Source organism: Corylus avellana, chromosome 6, assembly GCF_965113065.1.
Source record: "Corylus avellana chromosome 6, dhCorAvel1.hap1.2, whole genome shotgun sequence".
Lineage (NCBI taxonomy): Eukaryota > Viridiplantae > Streptophyta > Magnoliopsida > Fagales > Betulaceae > Corylus > Corylus avellana.
Window position 1 is genome coordinate 7784231 of NC_142495.1, and position 21577 is coordinate 7805807.

The 21577-nt window shown below is 36.2% G+C and overlaps 1 protein-coding gene across 2 annotated transcripts; it reads right to left on the minus strand.

Moving 5' to 3' along the window:
• Positions 1 to 242: 242 nt before the first annotated feature.
• Positions 243 to 17492, minus strand: LOC132186454 (DNA repair protein RadA-like protein). Of its 2 annotated transcripts, XM_059600429.2 has the most exons (15): positions 16923 to 17492; positions 16703 to 16758; positions 14766 to 14824; positions 14535 to 14606; positions 13930 to 14013; positions 13152 to 13259; positions 12658 to 12720; positions 10959 to 11039; positions 10486 to 10551; positions 9524 to 9679; positions 8505 to 8582; positions 2651 to 2689; positions 1535 to 1617; positions 1162 to 1234; positions 243 to 442 (listed from the first exon to the last, which is right to left on the minus strand). In XM_059600429.2, the coding sequence occupies exons 1-15, from the start codon at positions 17462 to 17464 to the stop codon at positions 272 to 274; spliced, it is 1731 nt and encodes a 576-aa protein (XP_059456412.2). In that variant the 5' UTR covers positions 17465 to 17492; the 3' UTR covers positions 243 to 271. The 2 variants fall into 2 exon arrangements, with proteins under 2 accessions (XP_059456412.2, XP_059456413.2); XM_059600430.2 differs by lacking the exon at positions 14535 to 14606.
• Positions 17493 to 21577: the final 4085 nt, after the last annotated feature.

The window sequence follows — 21577 nt, forward strand, 5'->3', positions numbered from 1 at the left end:
TGATTTGAAGGCTCTATTAAGCAAGGCCATCTGTTTGGACCCAGGTGAGTAGCAATACATTTCAACCTCGTCTACCTTTACAACCATGCCCACTATAACACATTCAAGTATCTTTCTTCACTTCACTTCCCTACTATCAAGGCCACTTTAACCGGTCTGAAAATGTAAATTATATCCAACATCTTTATGCCATTGTTGTAATGTTATTTCAAAAAATTTCATGTCTAACCTTTTCGTGCCTATCATATACAGATCGATAATCAGCTTCATTTCAGTGCGGCCTGAACACGTTGTTGATAACCTCCTTCAGATTCCTGCAGCCTATGACTTCCAATCCCTCAAAAACTTGAGATCCTAACGATTTCTCAGCTGATTTCGGAACAATACATTTTTTGTACCCCAGTTTCGCCACCGTGCCTACTCTTTTCTCCATTCTAGGTACCTAAGATATTGAAATGAAAAAGGTTTGAAGAGTCAAAAATCCCGTCTAAGCAAAGAGAGAACAAATAAACAAGGCAAAAATTATAACACAAACATATGCTTGGTTGCAAAGCTAGCAAATTTCTTATATTGTCATGCACAAGGCAGGATTATCTGCTTCAGCTAAAGTATGAAGTACTAAAACATGAGGTCAACATGTAAACCTTGATTTCACATCTTTCAGAGGAATTCTAAACATCAATCAACTATGTTCTATAATGTCTCACAAAGGAACAATGTCCATGCTGAGAATTAGGTCCTTTTGCCTAGCTCCAGGCTCACTAATATAGTAACATTAGAAAGGTTCCTTGGACTTTGCCCCATTTACTCAACTAAGAGGCTCACTAATAAAGCATTATCACTGCCTGAATTCATTTTTTAAGTTTCTTTTTCCCCCCAAAAGTAATAGCAGAGAAAAAAAGAGGAAATGCCAGAGGATATACTTTGTACATAGAAAATTTAAAAAGGAAAGCAATAAGCACCAAAAGTAACAGTATCACAAATGAAATAGAAACTTAGGAAACAGCTTCCATGACTGGAAAGAAAGATAATAAAAGAAATGCCATCAATCTGGCCCTTTGATAAACATCGCACATCTGCAATGCTGCTACAGAAACTCACTTGGATTTTACAAGATGTTACATGACTGTTAATACCAAAAACATGGAAGCATGTGCTTACCGTGCGAAGCTCACCACCAAGGCCAACTTCACCAATGAATGCAATACTGTTGGGAATAGGAAACTCCAAGAAACTGAAGACAAAAAACAGACAATCGCATGTTGTAAGTACATGCAAGGGGCTAGACAGACAAGAGAAGAAAGCAACAAATACTGCACGGGGAGGAAAAAAGAAAAGAAAAGAGCGAAATCTTTTCATCAACTTTGCAAAGCTTGTGTTAGTGCTGAAGCATGTTAACATATGCATCAAAGGATGTTTAAGAAATGCTAAGAAATCTATCATAAATCACGTGAAATAGTATATTTAATTTAAAGATATAAAGCATAACCATTGTAAAAGGTTAATAAGGTGAACTAGATCATAAATCACGTGCCTGCTGCAAATTGCTGCCGCTACTGCAAGATCCCCAGCAGTCTCGGTCAAAGTCACCCCACTAACCACATTTAAAAAGACTGCCTATTGTGAAAAAAGAAGAAGATGAGTTAGATATAAATTAAAACAAGCACCATCCAACAACAAAAACCAATCAATTGAAATAGTAAACACACGTACCATGGAGTTATAACATATTTAATGAAATGAAGAAAAAAGATCAGTAACAGGCCAAAGAGATAGCGATCGACAAATATCATTAAAAGCGTGAAAGCACCCATAAGTACACATGAAGTATACAAGATGAAGCATCTAACTAGAAGAAACAAAAAGACCAAGGAAATGACTAAATTGTTAAAGGAGAAGCATAAGCAATTGTCTAAAGACACAGTTGTGAAGAAAAAAGACTTAATCTCCTCAAAAGTCCTCTCACGGTTCTCAAAGCTTCTATCATTCAGTTTCCTCCATAAACACCACAAAAGGCATGTATGCACAATCATCCACACAATAGCACTCAACGCACTGTCGGTAGTCCACCAACAAGCATACAAGTCAACTACAAGTCTAAGGATAACCTAAGACAATTCAAAACGACTGAAAAAGGCAATCCAAATCGCATAAGCCACGTCACAATAAAAAAGGAAAAAGTCCATACACTCCCCATTCCTCATACACATGCAACATTTGTCCACCACAATGACGTGCTGCTTCCTAACAAACCAAATAGATAGTTAAAATTGCTTAAAAAGATAACAAAATGAAATGTTTCATGTCACTAATTATCAATGATAAGTGATAACTATACCAGCTATTTCCTAAATTATATCGTGCTCTAAATACAAAGCACCAAAGGATAATTACTATATAAAAATTGGGGAAAATATGTCACGACCCCCTTGTGCTGTACATCAAATAATTTAAAAATCATGATGGTTTCCCTCATTTCCATGTCATAAAAACATTCTGAAGTTTTTACTTATTTTTACAAGTGAAAACCGCATTCCTGAAAGAACTTTAAAACATGATACAAGTCAATGATAGAACCCAATATAAGCCACATAATTCTAGAGAAGAAAACTATATTAGGAAGCATTACTATTACTAAACATCAACTTACATTATCTTGAAGCTTTAGGCCAGCTTGCTTCATCAGAACCTGCAATTTAAAAAAACTCAAGATGGCAAGTTCACAATTGTGGACCACTTAAAAGGTAACCTTTTACGTTGTCTGCTAAGAAGTAAAATGTCATCTTGATGATTTAGTCCTACCAATCTAAAATAGTGATTATAAAGGTAAAGTGACTGAAAATAATAATAATAATAATAAAAATAAAAAAATAAATAAAGTGGGATGTCCCGTTGCTGAAAAATAAAGAGCAACATATATTTTAGAAAAAAAAAATAATAATAAGGAAAAAGGGATTGAAGACAACATTTGTTTACTCCAAATTTTAAAACATTCAAGAAAGCTAAAAAGCTATCTCACAACTGAAAAAAGATCTTATTTCTCAGATTCGAAGTGATCAGAACTCCTACCACCTAAAATTTTAGCACTATTGTTTTACTGTCCTCTATCAAAACTTAGGCTATTTTTTTTTTTTTTGATAAATAAGTGATTTATTAAAAAGGACAAAAGGGTCCTAGCACACAGGAAATATACAAAGAAGGACCCCACTAAAAAGAGAAAGAGGAACATAAAGATAAAAATTAAGACAGTGGCAAATTGAGGCACACTAAAAGCGTTGGCCCAATAGAACAGAGTTTGAATAAACAACTTGTTGAGCTCTTCCATTGACCTTTCTTGATCTTCAAAACATCTTCCATTCCGATCTCACCAAATAATCCACATTACGCACAGTGGTGCAATTCGCCATACCTCTTTAGCTGAAATATTACCTCACTGACGCGCCAATAGGCTAATAATTCTACCATTCCTCTAGGCATGACCCATGTAACAGCAAAAGAATTTTTTTTTTTTTATTTTTGTTCAAGGAAGTTCTAAAAAGAATTACTAATAATAATCTATTTGATCAATCTCACAATCTCATAATATTCAACAGTCTCTCTGTCAAAGGACATAAATTTTTTTTTTATTAAGTAAAGCAAATTTATTTAGAAGCACAAGGAACACAACATAAGAAGTATAGAAAGGACACCCAACAAGATCAAGAACAAGGAAAAAGGGCACAAAAATCTGCAAAGCTAGAGGCGTCAAAAAAGGCGTTAACATAGATCCATTCAAAGAGAGATTTAAGTAAACAAAGTTGCAGATTCAAGCTCGTTTTCTTGCAATCCTCAAAACCTCGAGCATTCATTTCTCTCCTAATGCACCACATTAAACAAGGGATTCAAACGACATTAAGGTCATTCCGACTAGGTCCACTACCCGCCTCAACATAACCCACTCTACTCCAAACATTCTAAAGACAAAATTTCATAAGTCTCTCGCAATATCACAGTGAAGAAGTAGATGGTTAGGAGTTTCCCCACTCCTTTTGCACATACAACACAACACCAATCTATCACTATGATGTGCTACTTGCAGAGATTATTCATAGTGAGAATTTTCCATAAAGAACCTGTCTGTATGAAGAAAGGCACAATCAAGGGAGCCTTGGATCTCCATATGCTTACTCTTCCAAGGGAAAGAGCAGTCAAAGTTGGGGAGGAGAACTTTGTAAAAAGTTCTGACCTCAAAAATATCGTTTTTGGAAGGAACCCAACAAGATTTGTCTTCATCTCCCAACTCCTAGCAATATATAAAGCATTGAGAAAGTAAGATATAGTATCCACCTCCCAATCATGCACCAACCTAATGAAGCTCATGTCCCGATGCACCTTGTTATTGTGAGCAAACATATGATCAGCCACTAGAGCATCCTTATCCCTTGCAATGCAAAAAAGCTTCAGAATGGACTCATTCAAAGGATGATCCCCACACCAAGTGTCATGCCAAAACCGGGTCCGAGATCCATCACACACCTCGACATCAACAAACCTAAAGAAAGTATCCCAACCCCTCCTAAAATGTTTCCAAAGACTCACCCCCATAAGGCACAGAAACAGCTTTAGAGCACTATTCAGCTGCTAAACTTCCATATTTTTTTACCTATGATCTATCGCCCAAAGGCCTCTCTCCTACAGCATATCTCCAAAGCCACTTTCCCAACATAGCCTTATTGGAAGTAAGCAAGCACCTAATCCCCAAACCTCCAAGACTAAGGGAAGTACAAACCTTCTTCCAATTAACAAGATGGAACTTGAGCTCGTTATTTATTATTATTTTTTAGATAAGTAATGTTGCATATCAAAAGTACAAAGGGGCGCAACCCTAGCATACAGGAAGTATACACAAGAATGTTGAAAAAACAACAAAAAAAAAAAAAAAAAAAAAGGCCCAACAAACACCCCAAAGAGACACCCACAAACCAAAACCCCTCAAAACCCACGCAGAGTGCTACAACACAAGAGTCTTGCCCTTCCTCCGCCAAGAGGACACGCTTGTAATGCCATAGTTAACGGAGCTTTCTAAATTTAGGAGCTCCCTTCTACCTCTAGTCTTAGGATGCATAACCTTCACCTCCCCATGAAAATCCTCTTCAATAGCATCCAAGAGCGTCAACGGCAGATCCACATCCTCATCATAACCCATCACCCAATCCAGTGGCATGGCGGGGAAAAAACACCCAAAGGGTAAGTTAGTCACCATCCTCCTCATCCCAAACCTCATCTCCATGGTCCCACTCAACAATCTCCCCGGACGGACCAAAACATAACTTGAGCTTGTTATTCAAGCCACCCCACAAGAAATCCCTTTGCAAATTTTCTATCAGATTAGAAACCCTGACCGGGATGGGGAAGAGGAAAAGGAAATATGTAGGCAAGTTGGAATGTGTGCTCTTCATCAACGTTAACCAACTGCCCTTTGAAAGGTAAAGTCCTTTCCACCCCACTAATCTTCTCTTCATATTCTCAAGAATTGTATCCCAAATAAATTTACCCTTGAAAGGAGCACCTACAAAGAGGCCCAAGTAGTTCAAGGGCAAAGACGAAACCCTACAACCCAGAATACAAGCCAAGACAGCCACATTCGACACTACCAATTAGAAACAACTCAAATTATGCAAGTTAATCTTCAGCCATGGTATGGCTTTAAAGCAAAGTCGAACACATCTCAGATACAGAAGATTATTCGAAGCTACCCCATAGAAAATAAGGGTATCATTATCATTTGCAAAAAGAAGATGAGAGGCGGCTAGTGTATCGTCATTCCTGGCCCCCACCAAAAAGCCAAACATACAATCCCCAATCACATCGACGGCCATCATTCTACTCAACGCTTCCATAATAATCACAAGAAGGAATGGGGGTAAGGAGCATTTCCCTACCTCAGACCATGAAAGCTACTGAAGAAACCATCGGGAGTACTATTAATCAGGATAGAGAACTGAATAGTGGAAATGCTCAATCCAACTTTGCCATTTCTCCCCAAAACTATATCTTCTTAACATGTATAGCAAAAAATCCCCGCTGACATGGTCATAAGCTTTTTCTAACTCCGAATTTACCTAACATTCCCCAGCTCAACCGATTTGAGATGACTATCTATGCATTCATTGGCAAGAAGAATAGAATTTAGAATTTGACGATCTCTGATAAAAGTATTTTGAGTCTTTGAGATGATACACACCAGAACAAACTTCACTTTATTAGTCAATAACTTTGCAATAATCTTATAAATGCCACTAATCAAGTTGATAGGGTGAAAGTCTTTTAATCTCAACAACCCCTACTTTTTTAGGAATAAATGAAATGAAGGCCACATTAAAACTTCAAACAAATTTGCCACATTCATGGAACTCAAGGAACACCTTCATAACATCTTCTTTGATAACATACCAGCAAGACTATAAGAAAATCATAGAAAAACTATATGGACCCAGTGCCCTATCTCATTCAACTCTTTTACCACTTCAAAGACCTCCCTTTCCTCGGAAGCATGCTCCACCCAAATAGCCTCCTCTTCACTAATAGAGTGGAAAGGAAGACCATCCAAACTTGGCCGCCAGTTTTCATTCTCGGTAAAGAGCAAAGAAAACAATTTCACTATATGCTCCTTAATCTCAACCAAACTAGAAGAGATGTCACCATTGATAACCAAATTCTGTGTCTAGTTATATTAGAGTTAGCCACCCAATGAAAGAACTTGGTACTTTTATCCCCCTCTCTTAACCACAACGCACTCGACTTTTGCCTCTAACTCACCTCCTCCAAAAGAGTCATCTTCTCCAATTCAATGTAGCCTCATCCTTCCCTACTTTCTCCTCACTAGAAAGCGGTCTTTGTTCTTCAATTCCATATATCCCCTTAAATCATCAAGAAGGGCCCTTTTATTCTTTTCCACATTACCAAACTCTGTATCATTCCACGTTTTTAAATAAGTTCTTTGAGCTTTTAGTTTTCGGGGCAAAACGAAGGCAGGTCAGCCATGAAACAATAGGAGAACCACCAGTGCCTCACCTTCACCACTAAACTGTTTGCTTTTAGCCACATGTTTTCAAATTTAAAATAACCTCTAACAGTGGCCAGAATCAAGAAGAATGAGGAAGTGATCTGAGAGAACTCTGGCTAATCAACTATGGACTACATTCAGGAAATGATCCTCCCATTCAGGAGAGATGAGAAATCTATCGATTTTAGACCATGAAGGCGAATTCCCGATTATTAGACCATGAGAAATTCCTACCTTAGAGGGGGATATCCATAAGGCCCTAATCAAAGATAAAATCCAAGAACACATTCATACTGAAAGAAAAGCTAGTCTCTACTTATAGCTCACTAGGGAAGCGAGTCACATTAAAGTCACCGCCAATGCACCAAAGCAAATTCCACCAACTAATCAAACCTGCCAGCTCCTCCAACAACAGTCTATGCTCAACATCTGAATTAGGGCCATAGACACTAGCAATGCCCACTTGAACTGGTCACTAGCACTTTTGAATTTACATGCCACCGTATAATTTTTTTTTTTTTTGATAAGTACATGCCACCGTATAATTATCCACACATTCTTCAATTTTTTCCACAACTCTCTTATCCCATATCACTAAGATCCCATCCAAAGCCCCTCTAGAATCCAGCTGACACTGATCTAGATGTTGCCCACCCCACAAACTTCACACGATTCAGCGGGTCAATTGCTCCAATTTATTCTCCTGTAACATCACCATATCAGCCTTCCACATCCTGGGGAGATTTCGCATATGTTTATTCACTTCATGCTATCCTCTCCCATTCAAAGAAATGATTTTCAGCTTCATAAAGCAATAGAAAACACCCACCCTCTTCTACCACAAGACTTAGACAAAGAACCTTTATAGGCATAATTAATGGAGCAACCTAGCCTTTTCAATTCTCTGCTACCTCCAGGAGTCAACTAAGAAGATCTAGAAAAAGAGCACTTACTTGTAACATCCTTGCTACAATTGGCTTCAATAGACGCGAACAGGTCACAATCTTCTTTTCAAATTTAGGGGAAATTATTATTATTATTATTTTCATTTGGGCCTCCAAACAATCAACGTCAAGCATTGAACTACCAACATTTGGCAAAGAAGTTCCTCTGTCAGTGTCAAACGTTAAAATGGATGGAAAAGTGGTCACGTGTGCTAAATGCAGCTACTAGGGTTGATCTATTCCTTGTGATAACATGAATCATAGGAACAAAGCAGAAGCAGCCAAAGCACTAGTTCCATGTACTAACACAGCAGGATGACAATGAGCATTTGAAAACTACAATTTGACGAGGTGGTTTTTACAACTCACAGGACACGACAAAGATTATTTAATGTAATTATTACTCAATATCCAATGAACTTCTGGGAAATATAGAAAGGAAAAGGCATAGAGAACAAAAGCGTAATGATTACATGAGCACGATATGTTACAAGAACATACAGCATATTACTTACAGCAATAATCATGTCAGCTCTGCTTGCTTGAATGCCATTAACTTGCCTTGAAGTCGTCGACCCTGATGCACATAATGCCTACACAGAAATTCAAAAGTCAAAGTGCATTTTAGACAAGAAAATGGAGTAGATGCCAAGCAATTAGGAGCCAAGAAAATTCACTCTTCGTAATTCTCAATATGCTTCGGAATGTTTCGGAATGTTCCCACCTATCTAACGTGGTAATAATCATGGACCTCCTGGAGGTTCACTGAAAGCACCACCATCTGGTTTAGTATTTACAAGATGATGGACGTAATATTGTAACAAAAGAAAAGGCAAATGCGATGTAAACCATAGATCATTCACTAACCATGACAAAAATATGGTTGCTCCAAGACAACCCCACAAAAACACCAAAATCCCTAAAACCCAAAACCCACATAATGCTCATTGCTAAAAAAACATAAGCCTTGCCTTTCCCACACCTAGAGGACGCGCTTGTAGTTTTATAATTTATGGAGCATTCTAAGTTCAAAAGCTGATATGAACTCAAAACTCCTGCTTCAGAAGGAAAGAAAATCAAAGGGCCTTCACACCATACTACTATTCTCTATCCAAAATCACATCTAGAATAAGGAATATCATCAATTTACCATAGTCAATAGTTTTGAAGCATCAACAGCATAAGGTATTAGTCTAAGGACTGTAACATGTATTCCCTACGGCAACAATAAAAACTGAGGAATTTGGCAGGCATCATACTGCAGCAAACTTTTAAGCCAAATTTCCCTAAAAAACCAGGAGAATTTTCATATATAACTCTGGCATCAATAATCCAGACAAGCAAAAGAAATCTTAATCCCCCAGTACAATTATCAGTCAATCTCATTACACTTTCCCGATTCCTTAAAAAAGGAAGTATTTCCATAACACACTTGAAGTTAGATAATTTTATCATAGTCATGATTTCACAGAAACATGTGGAAACAATGCAAGATGCAAGGATTACAAAAAGTACCAAAAGTAAAGAAAACTACCTGAATTTCAATAAGGAAAGCTCGAGATCCATCCATAATTACAGCAACAGCTAGTCCAGCTAAAAATTCTGAATCTGTGCATTGCTCACTTAAAAACATCTCACTGGGGTTTGAAACAGCTTGCAGCCCTGATTGTGACATTTCCAATACTCCAAGCTGGCAGCAAGAATTAATCCTATCATCAATACAGACTAAGCAATATTTCCAGTTGCATTCCATAAGGAGTAAGAAACTCCAATCATGTAAGTCCCCCATTCATTTGTTGATAGATACCATTCCTTAAAATGCTGAAATCATATGCATCCTCTAGCTCCTACCCTAAAACGCTTCAGGGCTCAAAAGATATATATAATTACCAGAGTAATATCAGCACTACACTGAAAATAAGACTTCATCGAGAAAAAGCTTATCCTGCATTTGGACTTACTCAGAGATTTGAAAGGAAATGAATTTAAGGTAACACTTCATTTTTTTTCACTGTGTCAACATTTTCTTTTTCATCAAAATGCTACAGCATGGAAGATGATCTAGAAAGCTTAAACAAAAAAGACTGAACAAAGATCAGTTTTTCAATGAATATCAATAAACTAGGGGCAAAATTTAGTCAATTAAAAAATAGAACACCAGATCACTTGTTGAGTGGGTCAGTTGGTGTAGCCATGGGCAGACAAGAAAGTACAACTAAAATTCGAAACGAATACCTTCAGACATTAAAATTTAAGTTAATACAGTTGTCATAACAATCATCACTACCAAAACTACCAACCGAAATAGGCTGAGGAATGAAAGACAATATGATCATTAAGTTAATGCTTGATTGTTCTGCATGCAATTTATGAGGGCAACGCAACTCAAGCATTGTTTTGAAACTTCAACAGAGAGAATTTAACAAGTGTACAATGATATAGGATGCATATAATTTAAAATAAAAATCGCAGTGATGGCATCTATCAATGAAATACCTCATCAGTGGACCCAAAACGATTCTTCACAGATCGAAGCAAACGATGAGATGAACACTTCTCCCCCTAAACATTTATATACAAATATAAGTAGTCAATTTCTGGCATCATAACCATATTTAGTGCATTCATCAAAGTCGGAAGCTCCAGCTCATCATGAAATCCACTGATTGCATGAAGCTAGCTAAGTAATTTACTAACACATATGCAAGACATTAAAAACACTCAGCTGAGAATAAAACAAAATTCCCAGTACAAGGAATATTTTATCTCCAACTAACTTAACAAAGTCTAAGATACTGAATGGATGAGGTTCTAATTTAATATATGCAGTATACAAAGGATCCAAAAATAGACTCTATGCAGATAAAAGAAAAAAAAAAAAAAAAAAAAAAAAAAAAAAGCAGACTATAACATGACCAAGTACCAAATTGACCAACTATCCAGAATAGAGAAGGCAACAAGGTACCAACTTCCATATATAAAACAACATCGACAATGTGCTCCAAGATACGAGGCCCAGCTATTTCTCCTGACTTTGTCACGTGTCCAATCTGAAATACACAAAAGGAGAGCAAAAGCAAAAGAGCATTATTCAATTATCATGGAAGTTGAAAAGTTGAAATTGATAGACAATATCTGAAGAAAGACCTATAGATCAGTCTATTGATATACAAATTATAATCAGCTGATCATACTGAAAAAAGTTATGCTTAAATGTAGGGCTGACAAAACAAGTTAATGTGTCGGGTTCATGTCAACCCGGTTAACCAGCCAACTTGTTTATGTCAACCCGAACACGACACGTTAAATTAACGAGTAACACGACACATGTGACCCGTTTAGTAAACGTGTCATTTTGGGTTGCCACAACACAACCCGACCCGACCCGATGGCACAACACAACCCACGAGACACGTTTGGTTAACGTGTCATTCTGAAAATCTTGAGGTCTTTGAATTGGAGACAGAGAGAGAGAGAGACGGAGAGAGGGAGTTTGAGAGAGAGAGCGGCTGAGGGAGTTTGAGAGAGAGAGGTAGGTTAAACTTAAACTTTTCTTTAAAAAAATTATATAAATGGTTCAACCCGCGAACCCCGTGTGACACGTTTATTAAACGGGTCAAAAATAGGTTGACCTGTTTATAACCCGAACCCATTTAACCTAAACCCAAACCCTAAAACTACGTGTCAGGTTCACGAGTCTTGGGTTAAAATGCCAGCCATACTTAGCATGCGCTAAAGTAAAGAGGAAAAAAAAAGTTTGTCAAATTAGTAAATTATCACTCGTCACAAAAGCTTAAGTTGATAGGAATAGGTAAATTTAATCATTTAATCAATACTTTAACACTTCCCCTTACATGTTAGCTCAAACTCCCTTTTAATAGGTAAAACCAACAAGTAAAATATTTAATTTAAATGGAGGGTGAATTGATAGAGTTAGGATTCGAACTCAAGACCTATGGCTCCAATACTATGTTAAATCACTACTTATCCCAAAAACTTAAGCTGACGTGAAGAGGTAAATTTAATCATTTCAATATTTTACAAAGTTAAACGCTTGAGAAATTACACAAATTCCTCTTGTAAGAAAAAGGTGAAACTTAGGGCGGCAAATCAAACTTGCATCATACTACGGGACATAGGAGCAAATAACCAGCAAGAGAAAGTCACAGAACAAGAGAATCATGAAACAATTCCAATCATGTAGTGAAGATTGACGATTACAACTATCTTCTTACTTCGGCAACTAATAAAAGTTCAAATTCAAACAGAAAAACAAAATCATTGGCACCCACATGTGACAAACCACCAAATATTGAAGCAAAAATGACCGACTGATCATTTGCCAAAGCCAACATCTATTTGAGCCATTAGCTTCCAAATTACAGTCCATTATCAAGCACTTATCCTTCAAAACAACCATAAATATTGCAACTTTTGAAGAAACGGGAGTCATGCAAAAAACGTTTATCTCCCAGCTGCTGGCAGAATGCAAGTTAAAATTTTGGGTTCCCTTCACATTTTAGAGAATTGAAAGGCACAGAACTAGTATGGGCCCAGGACCCATATTAAATCAAACAGCATTAATTGGAATAAACCCCATTCTTCCGCAAACATAAATCAGGTAACAAAATCTGAAACTTGATTAGATTTTGGACAATGTATCCTCACCAAAAGAACGGGGATGTCAGTCTTCTTTGCAAAACGTAGCAAGGCTGATGTGCATTCCTTCACCTGAACGGATCAGAGTAGTATCAGCACACAGCTTATGTACAGTCCAGAAACCACCATATAACATCACCACAAGTAATATCTGGTACACAATCAATGCACTTCAAAAGTTATATTCTGGTACACAAGTAAGCCTTTATCTTCACAAACTGGGAACATATGAGCATATAAAAGAAACCATTTTTAGATAGAAAGTCTTTTGAGTTGTCAACAATGTGAAAGATAGATTATGAGTTTAAATGAAAAGCAGAAGTACTTCTCAAGTAAGCATTACCAATTAGACAAAAGATATTCAAACAAAAAGACTAAGAACTATGCCATGGTAGTTATCACCCTGAAAGAATCAAAACAGAAGCAGCCCAAAAAGGTAAAACATCTTGAGCTAAAACTGTATCTTTTTATTCTGGAAGGGTATAAAGAGCAAAAATTCTAACCTGTGAGACACCTCCAGCACTTCCAATCACTCCTTTTAAATAAACTGTTTGAATTGAGTCAACAATTAGAACCCGAGGGGAGAGAGGCTGAAGTTTGGCTAAAATGTCCTGAAAGAAGGCAAAAACACCACTTATTTTAGGCTACATCCACCAATGTCTCTGATCTTGACCACCAGTATTTTCATACTTCAAAAAACATTTGACAACTATTTACTACAAGCAGTTCCTAAACATCACATGCTAGACATAAAGCACCATAACTTAACACAACATGACTATTTACTGTGCACCAATTTCTTCTTTAAACATTCACCAAGTATCAATAACAGTATGTACTGGACTTTGTAATTCTTCTTATCTTTTTTCTGCAACATGATGCTCATAACTGACTTCTATGGTATGCCACCTAATTACCAAAGGAGAAATCCAACAAAGGTTTTGAAACTTAAAGTACAAGAGGGATTTGTGACAAAGTACAATTCCATAAAAACAGAAACCATTGATGGCCCGGCCCAAGATACAAACCATGATGGAAATTAGAGGAAAAGAACCAGAGACATAACACACCCCTAACAAGCAGGCACATCAACATGTGACCAAGAGATATTATCATAAAATAATTTTCAACAAAGACATGATTCAAATCAAAATTGAGTCATAGAAAAGTGAAATCATAAAAATGAGCTGAGTAAGAGAACATGATAGCTGAAATGAAAAAAAAAAAAAAAAAAATCATAAGAATAAATGAATAATAACTGGTAAGTCCCAAATCATGCACCTCAACATCAGTACTAGAATATAAGAAAAGTTCATCTGTTCCAATCGTCAACCGGTCAGCTCTGTTTCCAATTTGCTCAACACTCTGCCACAAGGAAGAAACAATAGTGAAGTGACACACAAGCTATATAGTAAGGTCCAAGGAAAGTGAAATGGTGTCTATGCAAACATGGTCTCACAAATTCTACTTTCTAACACCACTAAGTTGAAGATGTGCTTCTGCTTAGAGTCTACACCTCACAGGCTTATGTAAGCTTCTGCTTAGAGTCTACACCTCACAGGCTTATGTAAGATATTCCAGATCACAAAAACTTAAGCTCCATCTCAGAAGCATTCTAAACCATATTCCCCAATTAATGGAGTATTAGTTAAACCATTAGTTAAGAATTTACCTTATATCATCTAGTATTTAGCAGAACAAAGTTTCCCAGTAAAATAATACAATAAAACTGAATAGCATTAAAATTAACATAAAAAGTGAAAAAAAAAAAAAAAAAAAAAAAAAAAGTGTTACAAACTAGTTTGGTTTCATTTTGGATGTACTTTTTTACCTAACTAAAAAAATAAATGGATATGCCTAAGAAGAATTAGAAAGCAGAAAATGACCTCTTCACCAGAAACATACACAACGGGTGCTGGTCGACTAAGACTATGCCCTTCAGCTATTAATGCAGCAATCTTCCAATCAAAAGTAAGAAATGAAATCAGAACAGAATTATTAATAGATAAAATTACAAGAAGTTGTAGAAATGTCAAGATCCTTAGCAATTGTACGAAAGAAAGGTCATATGTATGCCAACAATGTTCATGGCAAAATCTGACCCAAAAAATTTATACCTGCAATAATAGTGTACTCTTGCCAACACCAGGATCGCCACCAACTAAAACCAAAGAACCTTCAAAAACCAAAAAAAATAAAAAATAAAACTAAAATAAGCATTGAACTTCTATTTCACATGGAGCAAGAACTTGAAAGAAAGAACTAAAATTATTCAAAAGACTTGACAATGACATAATTTATCACAGGCCAGAAAATAGCAGAGCAGGATTCAATTTGCTGGACAAAAAACCAAGGCAGAGGCTTGTAAATAAATTGTTCTTTTAAATATAAGGTTGAATGTCATCAGCAATAACTTAGATTTGAGACAAAAAAACAAAAACTAGTTGAAAGCCATTTCCTTATAATTCAACACTAACACTAGCCATCAGATAGCACTCATATAAAGCAAAAGACAAGGTCAATGCAAGAATAGATCTTCCCGTTCAGAAACTAAAACAAGTGGTGATGTATGAACTGGACATTAAGATGAGAGAAAGGAAGTTCTTTATTCTATTTTTCAGGATTGAGCATATATCTTTTTTATTTTTTGAGGCAGCAACCAGAGCAGCTGGTCACCGAGCTACAGAGAGACATATGAGAACCATAAGTTGCACAATATTTCATTATCAGCGAGCCAAATACCATAACCTGCGAGCAATGCCAAACATGAGTTCTCGCTTTTAGAAATGAACAGCCCAATATTTCCCAAGGTTTCTAATTATAGTCTCAGAAATAGAGAGGAAAATTGTAACTAACAAATTACAGATAATTGGTGTTTGATAATAGAAAGTTAGAAACAGTATCTGTGGAACTCCAACAGACCGACTTTTAAGACTGCAACTGGACTTCTAATTTGAAGCTCTCATACCTTTTGTTTTTTTTTTTAATAGGTAATATCAAGAAAGCATTATAACAAGCGTAGGCGCCCCCAAACATATAGGAAGTATACAAAAAGGACAAAAAAGGAAAAAAATAAATAAATAAAAAATAAAAAACAAGGAGAAGAACCCGTAGAACCCAACACCAACAAGAACGCAGCAGCTACCAAACTAATCCACAACCCCACAAGGACCAAACCAAAAACCCTCCCACCCGATACCCAAAAGGGAATCCAGCGCTACCGCTCGTGAGCCTTGCCTTTCCTTCGCCGATTGGATGTGTATGTATCGCCATAATTAACGGAGCTCTTCAAATTGAACAACTCACTATTGCCTTTAGACTTAGGCTGAGCAACCTTAACTTCCCGATGAAGGTCCTCTTCAACGGCATTCAACAGCGCCAAAGTCGGGTCCTCATCTTCGTCACTATATATCCAATCTAGAAGGTCACTATATATCCAATCAACAGCCATTTAGCTGCCAAATAAGCTACATCTAGATTCATAGCATTTCTTCTTTGATTTCAGGCTGTCCATGCCATTGATTAGCTTAATTAAAACTATTCTAGCAATCAAATTTGGCCGCAAACAATTATTCCACTCATAGAATTAACCTGAACTCCAAAACGGAGGTGTCCACAGTGACGAATCAATTTAACTCAAAGAAAATTGATTAATTCTTTTTTTTTAAAAAAAAATTATCTTCACTTGATAAACGCAATGGGATGATTACTTCATATACTAGGCTATTGAATACCATAAACCCTAAAACCGAACACCACACAAGGAAACGAAAAACAAGAAACCTTTCAAGAAGATCAATTGACGCCATTCAATTTGAATACTATCTCATAAATATAAAAATTAGCAATCATATCCACTAGAGCAGACAAAGCATGTCTATTAAATGTCACGATGTCAACAATCAACACTCTGCTTCTGACAGCTTTTAGCTTCATCTCACTCTTTTAGCTTCATCTCACTCAAAGAAAGGTGGGCAACAATAGCAACAATCTCAAAGTCATTGAACTTAAAAAAAAGTTAACAATTGCAATGAAAGGTTAAATTGAAACAAACCTGGTACAAGACCACCACCGAGCACCCTAGAGACTTCATTCCCGAAGGGTCCATACCTAAATATCAATCACACTAAACAAAATGACACATCTCTAAGCTAACATTACAAAACAAGTGCTAACGAAATTGTTTTGCAATAGTTGATCGTCTAATTCATCCCAAAGGAGACCACAATTTCTCGGAAAATGAAACACTTTCTTAGCAACCAAACCGAGCTTACAGAGGAATTCGCCAATCCGGCCGACTGACCCCTCGGCTCACATCCGTCAACCGCAACGGCCGCACCTCTCCGGCATGCTGCGGGAGCCACGAACCCGACGCAGCCTCCGAGACCGAGACCGACGAATTCCCTTCGGAAAACCGCACCATCGTGCCAACGGCGTTGCACTCGCGGCACGAGCCCCACCACTGGCCGTCGGAGTGCCCGCACTCGTTGCATACCCAGCTAAATTTGCCCTTCCCTTTCTTCTTATTCCTCACTACGTCCCCCACCCCATCATTCTGCCTCTTCGCACCCTCATTCCCATCGCTACTGCTACTCACTGTCTGGCTGGGAAGCCTCCCCGGGGCGCGACCGTAAATACTCCAACCCTGACGGGTGGTTTTGGAAGGTTCGTTATGGGCGGGGCTTCTGGATGGTTCGGCGCAGCGGAGAGCTAAAGCGGAGTGTAGGTAGCGGGAGAATCGAGGGATTGAGAGGGATTTGGGACCGGAGAGATGGAGGAGGTGCCTGTGGGCGTAGAAGATTCGCAGAGCTCTCATGTCTAAGACCTACATGCGAGAGAGAGAGAGAGAGAGAGAGAGAGAGAGAGGGAGAGTGTGTGAAAGGTTTCTGTTTCTCTAGGGTTGAAATACGAGAACGCGCGAATTTCAAAACAGTGGTGAACATTTCTCTAGGAGTCTCTGCTGGTCTGGTGTGCTTTACAGTCTTACAGTACGGAGATGATTTTAGTTCAAAATTAAATTAAATTATCGGTCAATCTAAAGCTCTGTTTGGAATTTTTAAAAAATTAAGTTAGATTTTAAAATCTCATATGTGTTTTGTAAAATATATTAAAAAAAATTTTATTAAATATTTATTATGTAAAATTATAATTTTGATTTAAATTCTCTTTTTTTTAAATAAGTACTTTTTTTTTCTTTTCTTTTTTTTTGAAGTGAAGCACCCATAATTTGCTTATAAAAATTACATATTTTTTTATTTTAAATTAAGTATTTTTTAAATCACAATATTAAATATATGTTTTACGATGTTTTTAAAAAATATAAATTATTTTTGCAAAATCACAATTCTAAATGCATTTTAAAAAGTATAATTATGTTGTTATACTTCTTTGGAAAAAAATTCACCCAAACTAACATCCAATTCCAATATTTTTCCAAACTTTAGACCAGATAGTGATCTTTTCAAATTGCACACTAACACAAAAATTGTCCCAAAATAAACAAAAATATTCTTATAAATATGAAAGAAAAAACAAAAACTACAAAAATTTAAAAATTTAAAAATAAAACAAAACACAAAAAACAGGAAGTAATGTTGAAGATGAACCAAGTACTCTAAAGTGAAACTCCCCTCTTCCATGTCTGATCTTGAGAGTGGATCAGACTAAGCATTCTTTGCCAGTATGTTTGAGGAAGCATATTTTTTCTTCTAAAGATGCCGGATAATAACACAAAGAGAAATGTTTGCGTTCATTATTTTGCACATCTTTTGTCCATCTTTGTTCAAGACGTACATGTACAAATTCACTGCTGAATATGTGAAACTCGCATGATTCAATGCTACCCATATAATTTAGACTCACAATCCATAAATCACCAAAGTAAATTTAAAACATCATACTATAGATAAGTCTCCAAAGGTTAATAGTCAAAGAGCAGTTATCAAAATAAGTTACGAGATTACAAATCAAGTATAACTATTTTAAAATATAATCAAAGTTTACTCTTAACAAGATAAATAATAAAGATAATCTCAATTATGACCTGGCAGGAGGCTCCTTTAGCGTTCGACATGTACTTGAGCCACACGAAGTCTAATTCCTAAAAAATGATCTAAATCAAGTCCTTCAAATCAATCAGATATTTTTTGGGACCCATCTTCAACTATATTATCTATAAACACCACATGTTCATAGGTCGAAAATGATACTTGTGTAAATTTATGACTTAATAAGTATAAATTCACATGACTATAGGTTATTACATGGTGAACTCAATTATTTATAAATCACATACAATAATATAAGGTCACAATTCAGCATTTTGAAAATATTAAAATGAATGTAATATAGATATAATATATGTTATAATAAGATAATCATGCCATAGTTCAACTCCACATGGTCTACCCAAGCCCTAAATCCTTCTTGATAGAATTGGGTCTATCTCAAGGGACCTGTAATACAATACCGGTGCCACAGATATCATATGTATACCATCCATTTACTAGCAGGACGACTGAGTTTGACACCGGGTGGTCCACACTGCTAATGACACCTGCCTATAGTAGCCACCACACGACATGACTGCGTCGGTCACAAAATAACTATTTGATCAAAGGCCAAACATAAACAATAAACATATTTCAACTATAGGGCTAACGATTATAATTTTAGTAAGCCCATGTACCATATCATACCATACAATTTTATTCATTTTGTCCTTTACATGCATGCTTTTATAAATCTCATCATTTCTATCATCATGTTTAATCAATATACATTTTTATAAAGTAGAGTTCACAATAATCCAAAATATATTTCATGAAAGCTTTAAAAATGCAAGTTTGATATATAAAATAATCATTATATGCAGAAAAGAAAGTAACAAGTACCCGTGTGAGTTTTTTACTCACTTGGGTTGTACGACACTTTCTCAAAGTCCTTAATACACTCAAAATAGACTTTCTGCCTAATCATTGAACGTTCGGTGCTTGGTAAAAAACTCATTTCGAACAAAAAACACATCAGACAATTTCTAAGAAAGTTCTAAGGTCTTAAAAGGACCCTTATCAAAGTCCTAAGCCAAAATAACAAATGCGGTCATCCACACATTAGATTATTCCTATGGAAGGTAATAACTTTCATGGAGGTTACTGAAAAGTGAAATAATATAACTATTCACCAATAGTTATATTACACTCTATAAATAGAGTGAGAGTCATAAACCTATATACGTTAAGTTCTCTCACAAGATTCTTTGACTTCTTTTTCTTTGTCATCCATAGGATTTTCACCCTAACAAGAGACTTCCAAAGATCATAGTTTATTGTATTTATATTTATAAAGTTGTATCAAAGCACTAGGTTATGGAAGAAAACAAATAAAATTTAGAGGAATGAGGGATCGTTCTGCAAAAAATCTTGCAAACCATCAACAAGCAAGTTTTAGGTTCGGCCTCTTTTGTAGCCTTCTTTAATCTCTATCAATTAATTTTGAATCCATAAGAAAAACCTTTGACAATCACTGTGGGTGGATTGCAATACCCTGGAAGTGCTGAAATATTGAAGAGACCTATATGTTGAAAGAAAAATACTGGAGAAATTTCTTTTCTTCTCCATTAGAGAGATCTTCTTCAATAAATTTTATCCCCAATAAGAGAGAAATAACTCCTCCTCTGGGTTTTGAAGGTGTTGGTGAATCATTTCCACTCAAATGTACGATTTCGAGATTTTTAGAAGAATGGGAAAGTTCTAGGGTTGAAGGATCAATTTTTTTGGGCAAAAAACATGTAATTTTTAATTGTCCATAGAGTTCCAAAGAAGAAGAAGACCTCACTGGCCAAAACTATGTCTTTTTGACCAATAGGGAGGGTTCAAATCGCATTTTTGGCACCCTAGGAATCGATGACATTCCAATTAATTGGAACGACATTGTTTTGGCGTGTGCTCTAGAGGCACGCCTTAACCCCTTGCCGAACGATGTCATTCCACTAACTGTGAACAATGTTGTTTTACTTTAGAGAGCGGTGTGTTTCAGCCCCATTAGGAACGACGTCGTCTCACAAGGGGCACCGCTGGAGTAGATGCCGAAACAGCGTCATTCCGCAAAGGGCACAAGCACACCCTTGGAGAAAGAACTACATCCAACATTATTAACACACTAAACCATCATTAAACTAGTATTAACACCAACAACACACAACTACAAGTTTAAAACCTACAAGTTAATTTATGAAAAATACTTAAACATCATAACAACAATATAAAATAATGAGTTAAGTTAAGAAAGTTACCTTATTGAAAGCAAAAACCACTAAGAACAACTCCTCTTTTCTCCAAAGCTCTTACACATGACATTCACACAAGTTTAATGATGTAGTCTTTTAAAATGGTTCATATGTAATTTCAATTTTTTTTTTACGAGAAAGTGAGAGAGAATATAATTAAGGGTTCGTTTGGATTTTTTATTTTAAAAAGTGCAATTTAAAGATAGAAATTTTAAACTGCGTTTTAAAAACTTAATTGAGTATTTGGCAAAATCGGACATTAGTCTTTAAAATTTTGTATTTCCAAAAGAACACCCATTGTCTGCAATCTGAAAACACATATTTTTATACGTTTTCAAACTGCAATTTTTTAAAATGCAATAGCAAACGATCCACTTTCTGCAATTTGATAAAATCACACTTTTTATCTACGAAATCACAATATTTAACATATTAGATTTCTATGAACACAACGTTTTGGGTATTGATTCTCATTTTTCAATGGGATAAATTGTCTTCTATTTATAATGAACCACATGCAACTCATGAGTTCTTACACTTTACAGTACAAGTATTACGACTATAAATCTTAACAATTCTCCACTATATATTACAAACTCTTCCCCTTCAAATAATTCATATTTCACGTAACTCCTCATTATT